Source organism: Garra rufa, chromosome 3 (genome assembly GCF_049309525.1).
Source record: "Garra rufa chromosome 3, GarRuf1.0, whole genome shotgun sequence".
In the NCBI taxonomy this organism is placed as follows: domain Eukaryota; kingdom Metazoa; phylum Chordata; class Actinopteri; order Cypriniformes; family Cyprinidae; genus Garra; species Garra rufa.
Window position 1 is genome coordinate 63,344,998 of NC_133363.1, and position 19,564 is coordinate 63,364,561.

The following is a 19,564-nucleotide window of genomic DNA, read 5'->3' on the forward strand; positions in this document are numbered from 1 at the left end:
AATGGGCGTGTCAGTCTTAAATTTAGGACTCCTAAAATTTCACAAAGCATTTTAGCACTAAAACTAGCTCCTAAATCTGTGAAATGTTAGGAGGAGTGGAGAGGACTCCTAAGTCACTAAAACCTAATCCCAACTATCCTAAAATGGCTGTTGCTGGCAATCTGCCTTGGAACTTAAACTTTTCGGAAACACTCATTTATTTGCGCACATATGCTTTCCCACACAACTTTTTTTTTTTTTTATTTTTTTTTTTAAGTTTGCATATCTTACTGTCAGCCATGAATATTCTATTATGTTAAAAAAGGCTGTTTATATGCATATCAGCTAATTGTTTATTAGAAGCACACATGTAAGAAGCTGACAATCAGCTAGTTGTTTAATTAATGACATTTAGCCTGCATTTTAAAATATTTATTTGAATGTGGCAACATTTTTAACTGTTATTTAAATATGGCAATATTTACATTACGCTCTACAATAATTCTATGAACAAATCTCTCACAGAGACCCCTTTCCTCTTAGCCAATCACTGTGTGCATAGTTAGTAGGCATGCTGACATCATCCATAGCAATGAGGTCAACCCCGCCTGTACTTTTAGCTTAAGTCTCCGCAGCTTTGTTAATAGGTTTTAAGAGAAAACTCTTAGCTAAAAAACTTTTACTGCTATTTAGGAGAACTCTTAGTGCTAAGATAAAATGTTTTGTGAATACGGGCCCAGATAGTTTATGTTAGACTGCACTCGAAACTTGCATGCTGAGGACATTTACTGGTTGAATTGTGTAAATTCAACAAAAAGAGACAGTTGATGTTTACTGGTGTAAGGAGTGCAATTATCTCCTCATGGAATTAAAATACAGTGTGAACAAATGGCATGCAACAAAACAATAAAACTAATCTGGAGAAGAGAACTTCAAAGAGAGTGAACAATCCCACCCTGACCTACCCCCTTGTCTTCTTTGAATTCCCCGCCCCTCACTCTCACACTTGCTGAAAGTCACTAAGAAGATCCACATGTTATATCTTATGAATATATTGTTTTTTCCCTTCATGTTTGGTATCATTCTAAAGTTCTCCATGCGATTAGTAAAATGGTCTCAATTTCATAGCAATCACATATACTGTAAGAAAGATTGAAAACTCCCATAGAATTGGGTTTGCTGCTAAGGGGTGTGTTTTCCCTTTAGGGGCAGATGGGAACCTCCAACCAGGTGTGACCCTGCGTCGCGAGATTTCCCGACAAAACAAAAGGTCTTTGTGCTTTTACAACTGATTGGAAGATTTGTTTGTTTTGGTCTGGTATATAAGGCAAATGACAAAACACTACTTTGAGGATTCTGTACTCAGATACTGTACCCCCTACACAGTGTATGAGTCGATGGAACTAAGTATCCAAGTCTCTCACATGTTACTGTGTGTCTCTCTAATAGTCAGGCATCTCTCACTCTTACGGTCCATCTTTGAGCGAATGAGGTAATGTATATCTAAATTGAAACTGAATTGGATTCTCATTGTTCAATTGTGTAATTGGCATGATACATTTTTACCTGACAAATAAAATGTTATATTTGGCTATTCTGATATGTCTTGAAATAAATATGACTAGTAAACTCTGAGAAGACTTTTTGTTACCACAAATATACAGCCAAAATAGAGCAAACTGGAGGCTCATGAATGAACGGAGCAGTAAGAACGTCTTCTGAGACCTCCTGATTTCTGTCTATTGATGATGTTAACAAGTTGTGTGGGAAAAGACTAAGTAACCTATACTTTTGTTTAGAGCAAGCAGTAAGCGGATCACAAAGAGGGTATAAGTCATCCAAAACCTCTGAGTAAGATCAGACTGTCAAATGTGTGTTCGGCACCAGACTCAAATGAGACATTCGGTCCCCCAATTACGTGCGAATAATTGAAAATATGGAATGTCTAGAATGATCAAATATTTAAATTAATTCATAATCGATATTTGTGATCACCTTTTGATTGGAAATACAGTCTAAATTTAATGATCATTTAAAATTGGAGTCAGATTAATACGGAGCCAGATTAAAATTGAAACTAAATCTTGAAGAGCTGTAAAAAGACCGTACATGCAATAAACCTTCAACCAGATCGTTGGACTTCGCTTTCAGGCCAGTGAATCGATCCTTTCACTGGTGTGGACGCAAATATAGTTATCGTTGTATGTATAGTTATCGCTCTTGGTGTGAACGGGAATTTAGTAACAAAAACAGTTGGTTATGTCTGTAAAGTTAAACAGCTGGGAAAGAAATTGCATGTTTATATTAGATATGTGTAATTACGTGACAGCAGCATCATATACAGTACCTATACTGCTGTCACTGGTCTGGACTGAAGAACTTCCATAGCTTTAATAAGACACGTCTTACTTTAATGCTGCTTTTAATTGCTCTGGTGTGAAGATAAACACTGATTGAGTGTTGCATACTCAGGGTGGTGTCTTGGCTAATAAGACAGTGTCCGTCAAAAGCCGTTGGTGGGGCTTGTAAAATGTGACATCACCACTTTACAGATTCTGTGATCGGCTTGCTCTGAGTCACTGTGTATGATTTATGGGGATTAAAAAATAAGAAGCGGGTGGATTTTTGTCATTATAGGGCTGTGTACACACACTGCCAACACACATTTATGTTCAAACAACACGTAATTTTGAATTAGTGAATTTTACATGCCCTATTTTTGACTTTGATACATATCTTTCTTAAAATATCTGAGATGGCTTTAAGAACACAGATAAACATATACTGTTTACTTTTTTTGTTTGTTGTTTTGAAAATACATCAGATAAGGACATATTTCTGTGGAAACTCTACCAGACAGACATAAAGACTGTCAAACCATTTACATAACCAAAAAGCACCTGTTCCACATAAAATTTGATTTGTAAAGTAGGTGTAAAAATACACTGAGAAAAACTATAGCAGAGACAAGCAAATTCCTGACCTACACAACCTCTTACTGTTCAAAAGATTGGGGTCAGTAATATTTTCTTACAACTTCATACTTTTATTCACCACGCGTCAAAAGTGGAAGTAAAGACATTTATAATGTTATAAAAAAAGCAAAATTTTAGTTTGAGCTACTTTTTTTTCAACATTGCTAATAATCAGACATATCAATTCAGCTATGATCACAGGAATAAATTACATTTTACAAAATACTCACATTAAAATACAGCTGTAATAATAAATGTTTTACTGTATTTTTTATTAAACAAATGCAGCCTTGTCGAACATAAAATCATCTCTAAAAATATGAAAAGTACATGAAAAAAAAAAAAAACTATGTTAATATTAGTGTGAATCTAGTAAAATGACAGATATATGAAGCGTATGTTGTACTTTACCCAGTAAGATCCACAGACACTTGAAGTGCTTCATCTTGGCTGACTGACAGTGTCCGTCTCTTTTTTTTTTAGGATGAAGAGTTTTATACATTTTACAGCTGACGGCTTTCATTTAAATGAACATCACGTGACAAACATTGTCTCTCCTCCCTTACCTCCATATCACTCTCTCCTCACTGCACCTGCTGCATTTTCTTTTATAAACACAGACAGCATAGATGGTTGAGTTATACATGTTATTTAACAATTGCTCATAACTGTATCTTAAAGGGGTCATCAGATGCAAAGCTAACTTTTCCATGTTGTTTGAACATTAATGTGTGTCAGCAGTTTGTGTACACATCCACCCTACAATGATAAAAATGCACACAGTGGTACTTTTTTAGTCTTTAAAATGAATATCCCCTTTTTTAAAATCAGGTTATTCTCAGCTTCTTGATGTTGTGACGAAACACATTTGATTGACATGAGTGCCCTAGCTTAGACACGCCCTCAATGAGCGATCACCATTGTGTGACTCAGGTGCAGAGGAAGACTCTTAATTGAATGATTGAGGTGTTCAGTTGTTGGATGTAATAATGAACATAGAAGTCGTCATTTACTCCCGACATCTGAGTCGCTTAAGAGGCAGAGGATTGACACTACTTTCGTTTTTAAAAGGAAAACACCGATCCCAATCAACATATGTGTCTATGTTCATGCAAATCATTTGTGATGCAGCTTCACCCACAGCAGAAGTGAGTATAAGGGTATTTTATGCATCTTTGCAATTGGCCTTTCTTAATAATGTGCTTGTTGGCAAGTTTCGGCAATAAACATGGCTAAGCGCAGCTAAATGCAGCTAAAGTAAACATTACAGCTTAATCCCTCAGCAGAGAGGTGCGGGGCGAGCAGATTTCATTTGCATTTAAAGGGCCCATGAGCTGATATTTTGCAGAGCTGATTTTGGCAAGGTAAAATGGTGTTTTTTTTACACTACTATTGAGAATTTTTAACCAAAGTATATTTGAGAGTTTTCATCAAGACTCTAAAGAATCATATGAACTTGTGGAAAATGGGCATCTGATAACCCCTTTAAGTCTTCAGGACATTTATTTCTAAAGCCAGGAATAGTTTAGAAACACCACAATCAGACTGTTTTTCCAAGCGAAAGCCTAATGTTGATATTTGCTTGTAATAAGTAATAATGCCGTAATATTGTGTGTGTTTTTTGTACATTTGCAAATACAAAGCATCAGTTTCGTAACATGCATTATGTGGTTTAAGTACTAATATGTTCCATTTAGAGAATAATAAAGTACAAGGATGTACCTCTTATTACATTTGTCTCATTATTATTATTATTATTATTATTATTATTATTATTATTATTATTATTATTATTTATTTTTAACTCTAGTACTTAATTTGTACAGATGTGCTGCAGCATTACAACTCCAGGTCTTCCAAACACTCCAAACTTAGAGCCCCACCCTGAAAACTATCATTGGTTGAGCCTAAAATACCTGTGCAGCTTTTGAAAGTGAAAGTAGCAGTGCAGGTATGACGTCAGAACCATCACTCAGTGTGAATGTCAATGAATTCAAATCTAAATGGATGATCTTGAGTGAAGGAAAAAGAAAAAAAAGAAAATGTGATTCAAGAATACTGCTTGTATTATATTAGCTGTTTTCATTAATAAACTTGATTCAAGTATACTTTATGTAGTATGTATAGCATCCATGGAAGATGTACAAACGATGGCTCTATAGCACTTTCGTGCAAGGTGTAATTTATTTACAGCCTTGAAGACACGTACAAAAGCCCACGAGTGATGGCGTGAAGAAATATATACAGTGTAATCACCAAAAAACCCAAAATACAAAGTGACAAAGTAAAAACAAACTGAAAAATTAAAGACCAACAATGACCCTGTGTTCCTTTCGGAAGGGCTCACCCCTATGCCTTAATCCCTTCAAAGGGTTTACCATCTGGAGTGAGAGCTTCGAAGAGGTCGAAGGGTGTAGGGGACCAAACAACTGTTATCTTGAAGTGCCCTTCTGCATCACCATCCCGTGACCACACGGAGGCGGCATCATTATGCAAAGGATTATGGGAGTCCAAAGTGTCCATCAGTTGTACCCTTCGAAATCGTTCATTCTGAAGGGCCCTTTGAAGTGACCAGTTATGAGCACTTTGGTTTGGTACAACTCTTCAATATGACAGCCATGATTGTTTTCACTCTGAAGTTCCCTTCGGAGGGTGATATATCCCATTTGGAACGCACTGTAAGTGATAAATGTTGTTCTTTTTTGCCGTTTAATGGAAATTGGCAAACCCGCTTTTTGTGTATATCCTGCCACCTACTGGGATGAAGTGTGGAGCATTGATGTTGAGAAACAAGAAAAGAAGGGGGTGGTGGATTAATAAAGAAATTAAATTTACATATTCTTGCTTAAATCCTGTTTACTAACTGTGTCTTTTAGATTTTTTAACAGCATGTTGAACAGATTTTTCAATGGAAGCTGTACTCCAATGTTTCTAAGAGCCTCTATTAGTTGTTGTCTTTCAGTCTCATATTCTTTTATTAGAACATGCTTGACTGCTTCAAGTTGCTCACACCTAAGGTGACCACCTGCGTTGTACCGCACAGCATTTTCACCCCTTGTCCCACACGTCCCATATTGAGAAATTGTCCCGCATTTTTATCAGTCTGTTGGTTTATAGTTATCATATTTAAAAAAAAATGTGCATATGTTCTTGTATCTTTTTAAGAAAGATTTTTATTTATTATTTTTGCGGCATTGTTTCCATGCAGTGGGCCTCCAGGACCAAGATTGAAAACCATTGGTCTACAGTAGCACCACCAGTGGAAATGGTCAAGCACACACGGAAAAAGACGATATTCTCCATTAATAATTAGATAAATAAATTGATGCAGCTTTCAGACACAACTTTCTTCTTATTTTAATAGAGGCGGTTTCTATGGTGATATTTTATTGACAAATTTTCAGAGCTCTTCAAAATACTCAATCTTTTCTCTTGCAGGTGGATTCTCTTCACTCGCAGACAAAACATGTGGAAAGAATCAGAAACATAAATCAGCACATATAACAATGGCTGTAAATCAGTATTTACATAGCATAACAGTAGAAAATAAATTTATTACACGTGTTCCGCAAAATCACTGTCCCTACTCACACTTGTCTTAACATCCGGATTCATGCTTTCCAATGACAGGGGATCTTTGCGAGTCTGGCCTTATTTTTTATAGAACAACTTCTGCCCATTCTTTGGACTTACAAATTCCTTCTAATTTAATGCTGTCTTCACGTGCTATTGGAAATTCCCCACTTATGAAGTTATGATTACAAGCTTGTCACATTCAAATGCTTTGTTGTCGAAAAGACTAAAATGTAGCAGCCCCATTGACAATCATATAAACATCCCCCATGCTAGATAGTCAGCTTGCAGACAACTCTGGGATTTCGTTCAAAAATGAGTAATAGGTTGCCTTATTTTTTTGTATTAGATCAACTTTTTTAGTACATTGTAACCTTTCTATGAGAAATCCAAATAGATACTTTCTTTGGTATCAGCCATCAAGCAGAGGGTCTCTGGGTCGGTCCCAAGTGTGCTGCAGGAGTCACAAAAAGTGAAGCTAAAATGTTTTGATCGTCCCCCTGTGGCCGGCTGCAGTAAAGGTGATAAACCCCGCCCTCTCCATGTAATCTAATGGGACGTGAGCCAAACTAAATAATTGAATTACAATTCAAATATTTTTATTCCAAAGATGGTTTCCATTGTGTGAGGTAGTTCTTATAATGCTGATTCGTGTTCAAGTGTTTGTTTGTCTAATAAGTTCACTTTTAGGTAGTTATTTGATGCTATAAATGGTGTTATGATTGAGACCTTGAGATTGGGTCTACAAGAGTTTGTGCGGGATTTTGATACCACGGCTCCACATTACGACACTACTGCACAGGCTCTGGTTTCAAACGAACCTCTACTGCACAGACTCTGGCTCCAAATGAATTAATTTCCCCCAAGATGGCAGCGGCCATATTGGGATTATTTTTCTTCTCTTTTTTATAGTGGAATGAAGTGGAGACATGTCATCCATTTATATATATATATATATATATATATATATATATATATATATATATATTTTTTTTTTTTTTTTTTTTTTTTTTTTTACAGTCTATGGTCTTTCCACTTTTGCGATCTTGACCACTAAAGAGCATGTGGATGCAACATGAAGTGAGTGTGCAAGACTGTACCAGCTCTTAAAAATGCCAAAGTGCCCTTACGCTGACGAAAAGACAAGGAGGATCTGAAGCTTGCTACAATTTGTAGGGGACAAAGGCAATCACAAATTCTTGACACCACCTGACACTGATTAACAGGTTTCCATGTAAGGGATCAGAAATGCTAAATGCTAAAGAAAGTGTGATTCCATTTAAGTTTTGGCAGGTTACATGTGTGATGCAGAGAGAATGTAAAAGCAGACGGTGCAATTAATATTGCTCTTTAAATATGACAAGCTCATAACTCGAAAGACATGGGAAACATATTTGCAAATGGACTTTGCTTTTCAATTTTAAATTTGGCAGTCACTGTGCAGTCGTACAAATGTAAACACTAATGCAAAATTTGCAATTGTGTTGATTATATCAGAATGTGTCCATGGAACTAAGTATTTGCTTATTTAAATCCAGATGGATCCTGATATTTTTTGGGCTAGCTATTGTGAAAATGTAATTTTCCAAAGAGAAAGATGCTGTTTCGGGCCAGATGGTGTAGTTATGACTTCTTCCAGCAGGGGCACATGCATGCGTTAACCAGCCATGATGTAAATGCAGATGCATCAGAGGTGCTTTAAACTCATCTGTATATTTCATTATTTTGAATTTCACATTTTCATTTGTTTCTTTATTTAACTTAATTGTCTGCTTTGTTGCTCTTTCTGATAAGTGGACATGCACTTTAGATTTAAAAATTTACTTTTTTTTTTTTTGTTTACGTGGTTTGAACTCATTTCATGTTTAGTGACAATCATTGCAGGCCTGAAGATCCTTATAGGCAAATTGATCAATATGTTTTGTAACACCAGTGAATGAAATGTACTGTTATATAAACTGACATCATATGAAGAGGGAGCAGCAGTGCACCTGCGTGCATAGTGAAATGATGTGGATGTTCTCTGTGCCTATAGATTTTCATAATTTAAGAGCTGAATGCGTTGTTACTGTTGACTTTATTTGCATGTGTCATTACATTGTGTGCATAGTGCTCTTGACACTACAGACACTGTGCTAATGGAAAAACTGAATATGTTCAAATTTAATTTTGTGAAAATAATTGTGCTCAGTTTGGGATGCTGAAACATGCTGTTAGTTTCCAGGTAAAAACGTGTAAGACAGTGCAAATGTTGAGGTGGATGTTTCCAGTGTCTACCACATTCAAATGAACACACTTCCAAAGAATTACAGCAACACAGACCAACAGAGAAAATATGCTGACATAAACATGAAAATTGAAACAGTCATTTGTTTTAGACTAATAAACAAATGCTGTCACGTGCTGAATGAGGAAAGACAGCAGATATAATAATCACATACTGTAGTTTGAAGCTGCAGACAGAAACATCAGACTCAAGAAAGAAACACTCAACATCTAAAGTAAGAACAACTCATGTTCATTCTTTAACTAGAATAAGACCTTTAGATATTGATATTGATATTGTCTTATTGATTGTGTATGGTGCATTTGTGTTCCTGGTAAAGCTGGGCTCACACTGTACTTTTTAGCCACTATTTGGCCATCTGAGACCAATTTAGCAAATTCTAAAAGATTCTTCTGATTCTGATTCATATAATCTATTTGACCTTATTATTTTAATTGTGAGTATTAGGCTTATCATTATTGCTGATCACTGCTGTTGTGCTATGATATTGTAATATTTACCATTATATAATCAGAGGAGTATAGAAAAAAAAATCATAACATTTTGGACATTTATAAATGCTCAAATATAACATTAAATTAAACATTTTGTCAGAAAGTCAATAGCCAATAGTCATAGCTTAAAAAAATAAAATAATATCATATGATAATATATATGGCATCCAACTAATATTACTGATATTGTTTCTAATATTAAAATGTAGTTTTTCAAATCTCCCCCACCCCCCGGGACCCACTTTGGTTTGCGATCCACGATCGAAATCATGTTTTACACCACAATTAAATGACACATGTTTGATAATTGAGTTCATCTATATCTTTCCTCTTCAGAAATGGATCAAATTCTGCATTTCATTCTTCTTCTCATTGGTGAGTGTGTTTGTGGGTTTTATTTATGGTTTCTAGTTTCATCAGGTTTGATCCTGTTATAAAAAGCATTAAAGCAAAGCCTTTCTTTCACAGCTCTCTGCTCCGTATCTGAATGTGTTCGGCGTCAGTATCACTTTATAAATGAGAGGAAGACCTGGACTGAAGCTCAGAGATACTGCAGAGAGAAATACACAGATCTGGCCACCGTTGACAACATGAACGACATGAACGAGCTGAACAAGTGTGTGAATGATAGAAGTGTTCAGTTTGTCTGGATTGGGCTGCAGAAGACGGGTCGTGATGAATGGCAGTGGTCTTCAGGTGAACCTGCGCTCTATCTGAACTGGGGATATAAACAACCAGAAGGCAGAGATAATTGTGCTATGATGTTCAGTGGAACATTTCATGATTTGTCATGTAATTCTAAACGACATTTCATCTGCAACAACGGTGAGTACAAACGCTAAATGTAATAAATATTAATTTAACACAATATATTTCATATGAAAAATGTAAACATGAAAATAGTAAAGTATATAGTGTAAATTAATATAAACAAATTCATAAATAAAATAAAACAATGAAAACATATTTCAAGTCAAATCTACTTTGTAATGTTGTTGTGGCAGATATATCTGACAAACCTATTGCTAACTAAAAATAAACAAAAAGAGAAGGAGACCTAATTTTAATCTTACTGTCACAAACGGGACGACCAAGAGTGAGGATCCAAATGCAAGGCTTTATTAAGCAGATCGTAGTCAGACAGACAGGGTCGAAAACACCAGCAAACATGAACAGTGAAGACAATCCAATAGCGTAATCCAAAAAACAAGCGTAGGTCAAAATCCAGGTGGGCAGTCCAAATGAAACAATGAAATGAAAACAAGAAACTAGAAAACTAAGACTAAGACTGGGAAAACAAAAACAGAACTATGATTAGGGAACAACAAGGAGACTAGGAAACCTGGGAGCAATGGAAAACGCTTGGTAGAGTCCGCTGGAGCAAAACAATACTTCGCGATGTGTGTGTGTGATGAGCTGGCTTTTATGTCTGATAAACAGGAAGTAACCATAGAGGCAGCAGAGGGAGCAGCAACAGTCAGTGGGGGTAAGGGCTCCCTCTGCTGGCCTGGCGTGACATAGCCCCCCCCCAAGGAGCGGCTTCCAGACGCTCCAAAAAACAACAGGAGGAAACAGTCCAGGGGAGCGGTGGGGGGGCCAGGAGACTGAGGCAGAACAGGTTGGGCAAAGGCCCTCCAGAGCAGGGCAGAAGATTCAGGAGCCCTCCAGGGCAGGGCTGGAGGCAGAGCAGTCCTTTGAGGTGGAGCAAGAGTCTTAGGAGCCCTCCAGGGCGGAGCAGGAGGCTTAGCGACCCTCCGGGGCAGAGCAGGAAGCGTAGAAGCCCTCCAGGGCGGAGCCGAAGGCGGAGCAAGGGGTTTAGGAACCCTCCAGGGCGGAGCAGGAGGCGGAGCGGCCCTCCAGGGCAGAGCAGGAGGCGCAGGAGCCCTCCAGGGCGGAGCAGGAGGCGCAGGAACCCTCCAGGGCGGAGCAGAAGGCGCAGGAGCCCTCCAGGGCGGAGCAGGAGGCACAGGAGCCCTCCAGGGCGAATCAGGAGGCGCAGGAGCCCTCCAGGGCGGAACAGGAGGCGCAGGAGCCCTCCAGGGCAGAACAGGAGGCGCAGGGGCCCTCCAGGGCGGAACAGGAGGCGTAGAAGCCCTCCAGGGCGGAACAGGAGGCCGCATTATGGACTGGGACCTGGGGAGAACAGAGATAGAGGAGGCAGACAGAGCAAGGAGAGAAGTAGAGAGTTCATGGGAGAACGTGGCCTCCATAGCCGTGACCAGGCAGACGAGAACTTCAGGAACGACTTTCGTGGCAGTTCCTGGGCAGACAGAGACTTCTGGAACGGCCCCAGACGCCAAGACAGAGATGACAGGGAACCTAGGCGGTGCAGGCAGAGCAGGGAGTCTTGGCGGGGCAGACAGAGCAAGGAGTCTTGGCGGAACAGGCAGAGCAAGGAACCTTGGCGGAGCAGGTAGAGCAAGGAGTCCTGGCGGAGCAGATATAGCAGGGAACCCTGGCGGTGCTGGCAGAGCAGGGAGCACTGGCGGTGCTGGCAGAGCAGGGAGCCTTGGCTGAGCGGGCAGAGCGTGAAGCCTTGGCGGAGCGGGCAGAGCGTGAAGCCTTGGCGGAGCGGGCAGAGCGTGAAGCCTTGGCGGAGCGGGCAGAGCGTGAAGCCTTGGCGGAGCGGGCAGGGCGTGAAGCCTTGGCGGAGCGGGCAGAGCGTGAAGCCTTGGCGGAGCGGGCAGAGCGTGAAGTTCCGCTATGTACGCCACCTCCGAAAGAGGTATAGGCGCAGCGGACATGCCTGTAGATGAGGTCTCCAGAACAAACTTGTGGGCAGACTCATGGGCCGAAGAGGCAACTGGGGCGCAGTGTGCAGCCCACACACTCAAAATGGCGATAGCCATAACAGGTAACACAGTTGGCAGAGGAATGCCCTCCGGGTCATTGGGCGTGGGGCTTGGGAGCGTTGGCTCTGTGTGACTTGGGAGCGTTGGTTCTGCATGGCTTGGCAGCGTTGGCTCTGCATGGCTTGGGAGCGTTGGCTCTGCATGGCTTGGGAGCGTTGGCTCTGTATGGCTTGGGAGCGTTGGCTCTGCATGGCTTGGGAGCGTTGGCTCTGCATGGCTTGGGAGTGAAGGCTCTGGATGCACAGGGGAGATGTGACTTGGCAGTGAAGAAGTAGCTATGACCTGACTCGTCATGACAAGAGCAGCAGTGACTTGATTTGGCGTGAGAGGGACAGCTGTGGCTTGGCTTGGCTCGGAGGGAACAGCTGCTTGACTTGGCTCTGAAGGAACGACTGCTGCGACATGACTTGGCCTGACAGGAACAGCAGCTGTATCTTGACTTGTCCTGGCAGGAACAGTGACTGTGACGTGACTTGACTCGGCAGGGACAGCAGCTGTAACTTGACTTGACTTGGTAGGAACGGCAGCTGGTGCAGGTTCGAGAGAAGCAGATATGACGTTCACAGGCAATGGCTTGGTTGACGTGGCGTGAGCAGACGCTGGCTTGGTTGACGTGGCGCTAGCAGACGCTGGCTTGGCTGATGTGGGGTGAGCAGACGTTGGCTTGGCTGACGCTGATAGTAAGGGATCAACTGAACGAGCTGACAGCAGTGGTGGGTCCTCCAAGCTTGATATTAGTCTCTGATAAGTCCTGGAAGGGTGAGAGTCTGATGCTGTAGCCACCATGTTGATAGCAGACTCAGGTATGGCGGCCATTTTGTGTGCAAGCTTGGGAGTGGCGGTCCTCCTGGGTGCAGGTTCTGGCATGGCGACCATCCTTGTGGCAGGCTCTGGCGTGGCGGCCATCTTTGCAGCGGGCTCTGGCGTGGCGGCCATCTTTGCAGCGGGCTCTGGCGTGGCGGCCATCTTTGCAGCAGGCTCTGGCGTGGCGGCCATCTTTGCAGCAGGCTCTGGCGTGGCGGCCATCTTACGGGAGGACTTGGGCGTGGCAGCCATCTTGGGCAGTGGTTCTGGAGGTACAGACATCTTGTGAGAAGACTTGGGCGTGACGGTAGCCATCTTGAGTGCAGACCCTGGAGTGGCGGCAGCCATCTTGTTAGCAGGCTCAGGAAAGGCGGCCATCTTGTGAGCAGGATCTGGAAGAGCGGCCATTTTGTGAACAGGATCTGGAAGGGCGGCCATTTTGGGTGCCGACTCAGGAAAGGCGGCCATCTTGTGAACAGGCTTGGGGGTGGCAGCCATCTTGTGAACAGGCTTGGGGATGGCGGCCATCTTGTGATCGGGCCTTGGGGTGGCAGCCATCTTGCGATCGGGCCTTGGGGTGGCAGTCATCTTGCGAGAGGAGTCAGACGTGGTAGATTTCTTGTGAGCTGGGTCCAATTGGGTGACCATCTTGAATGCGGACTCAGGAAGAATAGTCATTCCGAAAGCAGATTCTGGAAAGGCAGCCATCTTGTGAAGGGGCTCTTGAAGGGCGGCCATCTTGCGAACTGGCTCTGGAGGGACAGCTGTCTTTTGAACAGGCTTTGAAATGGCGGCCATCTTGTGAACGGGCTTTGGGATGGCAGCCATCTTGTGCTGTAGCTCTAGGCTGGCAGACATCTTGTGCTGAGACTCTGGGCTAGCAGACATCTTGTGCTGAGGCTCGGGGCTAGCAGACATCTTGTGCTGTGGCTCAGGGTTAGCAGACATCTTGTGCTGAGGCTCTAGGCTGGCAGACATTTTGTGCTGTGACCTTTTGAGTATACCCACAGTGAATGGAGAGCCACAAAACGATAACACAAAGTCAATGAATTGTGCGAGGGTCCAACTCGGGTCCTCATCGGGTAAACTCAGGCTGATATCAGTGTCCAACCCGCTCCAGAAACATTCCTTTAACATCGATTCGTTACAAGGTGCCAGGTGACTGTACGTAAGAAATTCCTCAACATAACATTCGATGGGACGGTCATCTTGAAAAATGGAACAGAGTGAACTTACGGGGTCTGCTGAGCTCATTCTTGGAGGGTACTTCTGCTGGTGGGTAAAGCCGCTGGATCCGGGTGTGGCGAAGTATTCTGTCACAAACGGGACGACCAAGAGTGAGGATCCAAATGCAAGGCTTTATTAAGCAGATCGTAGTCAGACAGACAGGGTCGAAAACACCAGCAAACATGAACAGTGAAGACAATCCAATAGCGTAATCCAAAAAACAAGCGTAGGTCAAAATCCAGGTGGGCAGTCCAAATGAAACAATGAAATGAAAACAAGAAACTAGAAAACTAAGACTAAGACTGGGAAAACAAAAACAGAACTATGATTAGGGAACAACAAGGAGACTAGGAAACCTGGGAGCAATGGAAAACGCTTGGTAGAGTCCGCTGGAGCAAAACAATACTTCGCGATGTGTGTGTGTGATGAGCTGGCTTTTATGTCTGATAAACAGGAAGTAACCATAGAGGCAGCAGAGGGAGCAGCAACAGTCAGTGGGGGTAAGGGCTCCCTCTGCTGGCCTGGCGTGACACTTACAGCTCTAGATATATGATTTCATAGTAATCTTTATAATCATAACAGTGTAGCAGCACATTGAAAACAAATCAAATCCACTTAGGAGCTGAGTGAGGAAATAACTTGGCATGTTTAATCATACTTGATATCTTGAATATCTCTAGATTTTTTTTTTTTATCTCTAGAACACATTCTGATAATTCATTAGATAAAGGTTAAAATCATTTGCACAACATAAATATTATTTAGACATTTATTTTCCATATTAAAAACTGTAATGATATATTTTTTACCATTAAAGCTATTCCAAGTATAGACTCAAATAAGCTCATTGCATTGCCATTAAATAATCTATTTATATTATAAGTGTTTGAGGGATACCTATCCATTGCTTTGTTTTTTGTTTTTGTTAAAGCGAACACAGCACTCATCTTAATCAATCAGACGATGAATTGGAGAGATGCTCAGAGTTACTGCAGACAGAATCACATTGATCTGGTCAGTGTGAGAAACCAGAATGAGAATCAACAGGTTCAGCAGTTCATTAGTGACAGACAGTTATCTGGATCATGGATCTGGATCGGTCTGTTCAGAGTCAGAGACTCATGGCAGTGGTCAGATCAGAGTGATTCTTCATTCAGATACTGGGACTCTGGTGAACCGAATAATGTTGGCGGTGTTGAAAACTGTACAGTGATTAAACCAAACAATCAGGGACGATGGCATGACATCTCTTGCAGCAACCGATATCCTTTTGTGTGTCATGAAGGTGAGTAGATCCTTGCAAATCAGAATCTATCCATCACCTCCAGATCTCTTAAAGGTAACGCTACATGTCTGTCATGACCAATTCATCCACAGTGTGTGTTCTGCATGTTGTTTTCATCAACATCAGTCTCTGTCTAGTTTCTGCATGTGGTTTGTTTCGTTTCCAGACGTTGAACTGATTCTGATCAAAGAGAGTCTGACGTGGTCTGAAGCTCTGAGATACTGCAGACAGAATCATGTGGATCTGGTCTCGGTTCATTCAGAAGAGATTCAGCGTCATGTGGTGAACGTGGTTAAACAGGCGTCTACTGCGGCGGTGTGGTTGGGTTTATGTCACTCCCGTATTTTGGGCATCTGGTACTGGGTGAGTGGAGAGACCGTGTGCTATCAGAACTGGGCTCCAGGGAACGGCACATCAGAGGAGGACTGTGAACATGCAGTGAGATCTGGAGCAGTTCAGTCTGGAGAAGATCAGCGCTGGATCAGCCGTCCTGAAACTGACAAACTCAACTTCATCTGCAGTAGACATAAGTGAATGGACACACAGACATTTCATTTCAAATGGCAAATATTTGTGTGTTTTCTGTTGATATTCTGTGGGTCTGTGCAGTTCTATGTAATGGTGCTTATTCTGTGCACTTATATGAAGCTTTCACTCTTTTCTCAAGTCCAAATAATTTGTTAATGAATTAATATCTAAGCCTATGGTATTCTTTCTGATTGTATGGATATTCTTATGGTTTTGACTTGGTCTCACCCCAGGATTTAGGCTACTATGCTTCAAATGGATTTACTGCAACAATGAAAGGGATTAGTTTGATCATAAGTTTTTTTCTATTTATCTAAAGTAACCTGGCTATTCTAAATTGTTTTAAACTCTAAGTTTATATAACTAAGTTTTATAAGGCTGAAGCAGGAACAGTAATACCACGCAGCACATGTGCAAATGCTAAACTAGCTGGGAACTCATTTCTGATAATACGCCGCCTGCTTCGGCCATATTACGGCAGCAAACTTCCTTGACTATTACGCCGGAATGGGAGTGTAGTTCCTAATCTTATCAGCCTAGAAACTCGCAGCTTTGCATTTCCACCGGTCTTAGTACACGATATAACTACAGAAGAGTCAAGTTTTAAATACAACAAATATGGAAACTCGTTGGTCATTTTTGAACGCGATGCTATTGGTCTAATAGGATTCGATGATCTATGCTAAGCTATGCTAAAAGTGATATCGCCAGAACAGGAGAATGGCTGAATGGATTTCAAAACGGTAAAAATCAGCTTATTAACTCAGGGGAGTTGGAGAATGAGCCTATTTACAAAAAAAGTGGAGTGTTCCTTTAAGATGTGTTTGACAACAAAAATGTCAAGTCAAGTCACCTTTATTTATATAGGGCTTTTTTCAATACAGATTGTAACAGTAAAGACTGCAAAGCAGCTTTACAGTATTAAACAGGGAAATAGCGTGCCAGTAATTTGAGATCATCATTGATTCAGTGACGTCATTGGCCAGTTAGGTTCAGGTTAAATACTATCTTGTAAACAAGTCGACAATATTGCCACAAATAATGGCCTGGTTTCACAGATAGGGCTTAGACTAAGCCAGGATCAGGCCATAGCTCAATTAGGACAATCAATTAACTTTTTATAAACATGCCTTAAAAAAAAACTCCATCTGTGACAGAAAAAACCTGACTCAGTTGGGAGACCAGTTCTCCTTTGACCAGACAAAACCAGTGTGGTGTGGACGTGGTTTAATTCCCGGCTGCAAAATAAATCAGATTGTGCAGAGAACTTTGGTTCACAGAATTGATGGTTTGATAAGTATGACTTCAACCATGCCAATGCACTTCCACTAATGCCAACATAATCTTGTGGTCAATCCTGTAGCACTTATATACGATCAGATGATACAATAAGGTCTGTGATGAGAGCACTCTCAGTATTATGATACGATTTGATGACCCCATTTTTCTCCAAGAAGGAACATAGTTGTTTAGGTTTAACTTAAAAGCAGTAAGCTATTGGACATAAATAATAAAATGGTAACAAAAATAATAAATAGCACCTGTGTTTCGTGTAATCTGAAGGGTGGTCTTTTTAGGTGTTTGCTCATTGCTAACCCATACTTTAAGCTTTTAAGCTTCACATGATGTGTAAGCTCCCTGTTCACTGTCAATGGTAACCTTTTTTTCAGGTAAAATAATAGCACAGATGTTGCCTTTGTTGTATTCAAAGTGCAGTGCAGTTATATGTTTAGGCCAATAGGTGGCAACAAGGGACTGTCTTCATGAATACACTTAAAATGCAATCCATTCATGTATTAAACAAGGAGTTGAAATTAATTTAACTTTAAATGCCACTTTGCAAGCGTCAATCGACCAGGAACACATCAACTTAGTAACGCTAAAGCTGATATTTCCATTTTAGGGATCTATGGTACTGATTCAAAGCATGGAAATCCTCTTATACATTGAAAGGATTTTACAACAAAGATATCGCTTTCATCTTATGACAACTGATATTTTCTCATTAATATATCACATGACTTGACCTGAAGAAGGACAGACAAAGGTAATGCCACACGCTCAGTTCCCCAACATATAAATGCAGCGTGATTTTCTGAATGCAGAAAAATGCATGCAAGTGAATCGCCATTATTTAGAGATCCGCATTTATGTATGAATAAATTATTGAAAACCATTGATCTAGCACCACCATCGGAAATGGTGGAGCGCACATTATTTTTACCTATTTAAAGAGTAAAATGTCCAATGTTATATATTTGCATTAACATCTGCTTTATAAGACATGTTTTGGTTATAATTCTCTGTTAAAGTGTCTGATGAATAATGAAGAAATAGTATTCATTACGTGATGAGCTTTGTGGTAGACGCAACAGATGCGCTCCTTGCTTAACCTGTCTCTTTTCTATCTTTTCAAACAGAAAATAAATGTGTTGCTCTAAGAACGGACTTCGCATCTTTCTTGGAAGTGTAACATTTTGGCGAGCCAGCCAGGAGGAGGCGATAGAGTGACCAGCACTATTAACCCCCTCCTTCCCTATGAGACGAACCTTCAACAAGATGGACACCAGTCAGATTCTGCGTGATCAAGTAAGTGCAGCTCTGTGGCAGCTTGGAGAAGAGTCTCTCATTGATGTCTGCAGGTACCTGAAATGTGATGGCCTGGACGGTGGAGAGTCTCGCGGCAAGGCACGGAGGGCACTCATCAAGATGGCCGAGAGTGCATTAGATGCGCTCGAAGAGAGTGCAGAGAGTGAAGAAATCAAGCAGTACTGTGCTGACCTGTTACTATTCATTGAAAAACACAGTAAAAAGAGTAATCAGCCAGATCAAGAGGACCAATTAGAGGAGACCGTTCCAAGAGAAGTCCTAGGAAAATGTTTTTCACTGTATCCTTCTCCTATAAAGACTACAGATGTCCCACCTAAAAGTCGTCTGGAACCAACTCACCCACTGCCTGAGGTAACACTACGAAGGGAATTTAGAATTTGTGGCCAAATTGGAGAGAGTGGTCAGAGGGATAAATTGTCATATCTCAGCTTGGTCCGTCAGATTGAGATGGGAATAGAAAAAGGACACACACAGACTGAAGTGGTGGAAGCAGTAATTAGGGCTGTTAGTCCGGGGCTGCCTTTAAGGGATATGTTGGAGATCAAGCGTGGACTGACTCTTAGTGCACTTCTCACCATCCTGAAAGGCCACTATCGGGTTGATAGCTCCACAGAACTTTACCATCAGCTCCTTAACATCTCTCAGGAGCCCAAAGAAACTGCTTTAAACTTTGTATTCCGTGCAATCGAGCTTAAAGAGAAGCTGTTATGGAAAGCAACAAATGAAGACACTGATGAACAGTACAGCAGAGCCGTCATTCAGCGCAAGTTCCTCCGCTCGATAGAAACTGGACTGTTGAGTGATGCGGTGAAGTTCCAAATTTTGCCTTTCCTTAGTGATGTCAGCATTACAGATGAGGAACTTATACAGAAAGTGGATGAGGCAGCAAAGGTCGAAAGTGAGAGACAAGAAAAACGAAAAAGATCCACTGCTGGTAAAACTCCCAAAGT

General features: G+C 41.2%; 1 protein-coding gene across 1 annotated transcript; it reads left to right on the top strand.

Moving 5' to 3' along the window:
- The first annotated feature begins 9,646 nt into the window (after positions 1-9,646).
- On the top strand, positions 9,647-16,010 carry LOC141331446 (C-type mannose receptor 2-like). Its single transcript, XM_073836496.1, has 4 exons — positions 9,647-9,683; positions 9,777-10,133; positions 15,123-15,476; positions 15,643-16,010. Exons 1-4 carry the CDS (start codon positions 9,647-9,649, stop codon positions 16,008-16,010), a joined length of 1,116 nt encoding a protein of 371 aa, XP_073692597.1.
- The last annotated feature ends 3,554 nt before the right edge of the window (positions 16,011-19,564 follow it).

Excerpts from the sequence above, each read along its gene's own strand:
- LOC141331446 (XM_073836496.1), top strand. The coding sequence starts at position 9,647 with ATGGATCAAATTCTGCATTTCATTCTTCTTCTCATTG. Across the intron at positions 10,134-15,122 it reads ACATTTCATCTGCAACAACG|CGAACACAGCACTCATCTTA; the intron begins GTGAGTACAAAC and ends TTTTTGTTAAAG. Across the intron at positions 15,477-15,642 it reads TCCTTTTGTGTGTCATGAAG|ACGTTGAACTGATTCTGATC; the intron begins GTGAGTAGATCC and ends TTTCGTTTCCAG.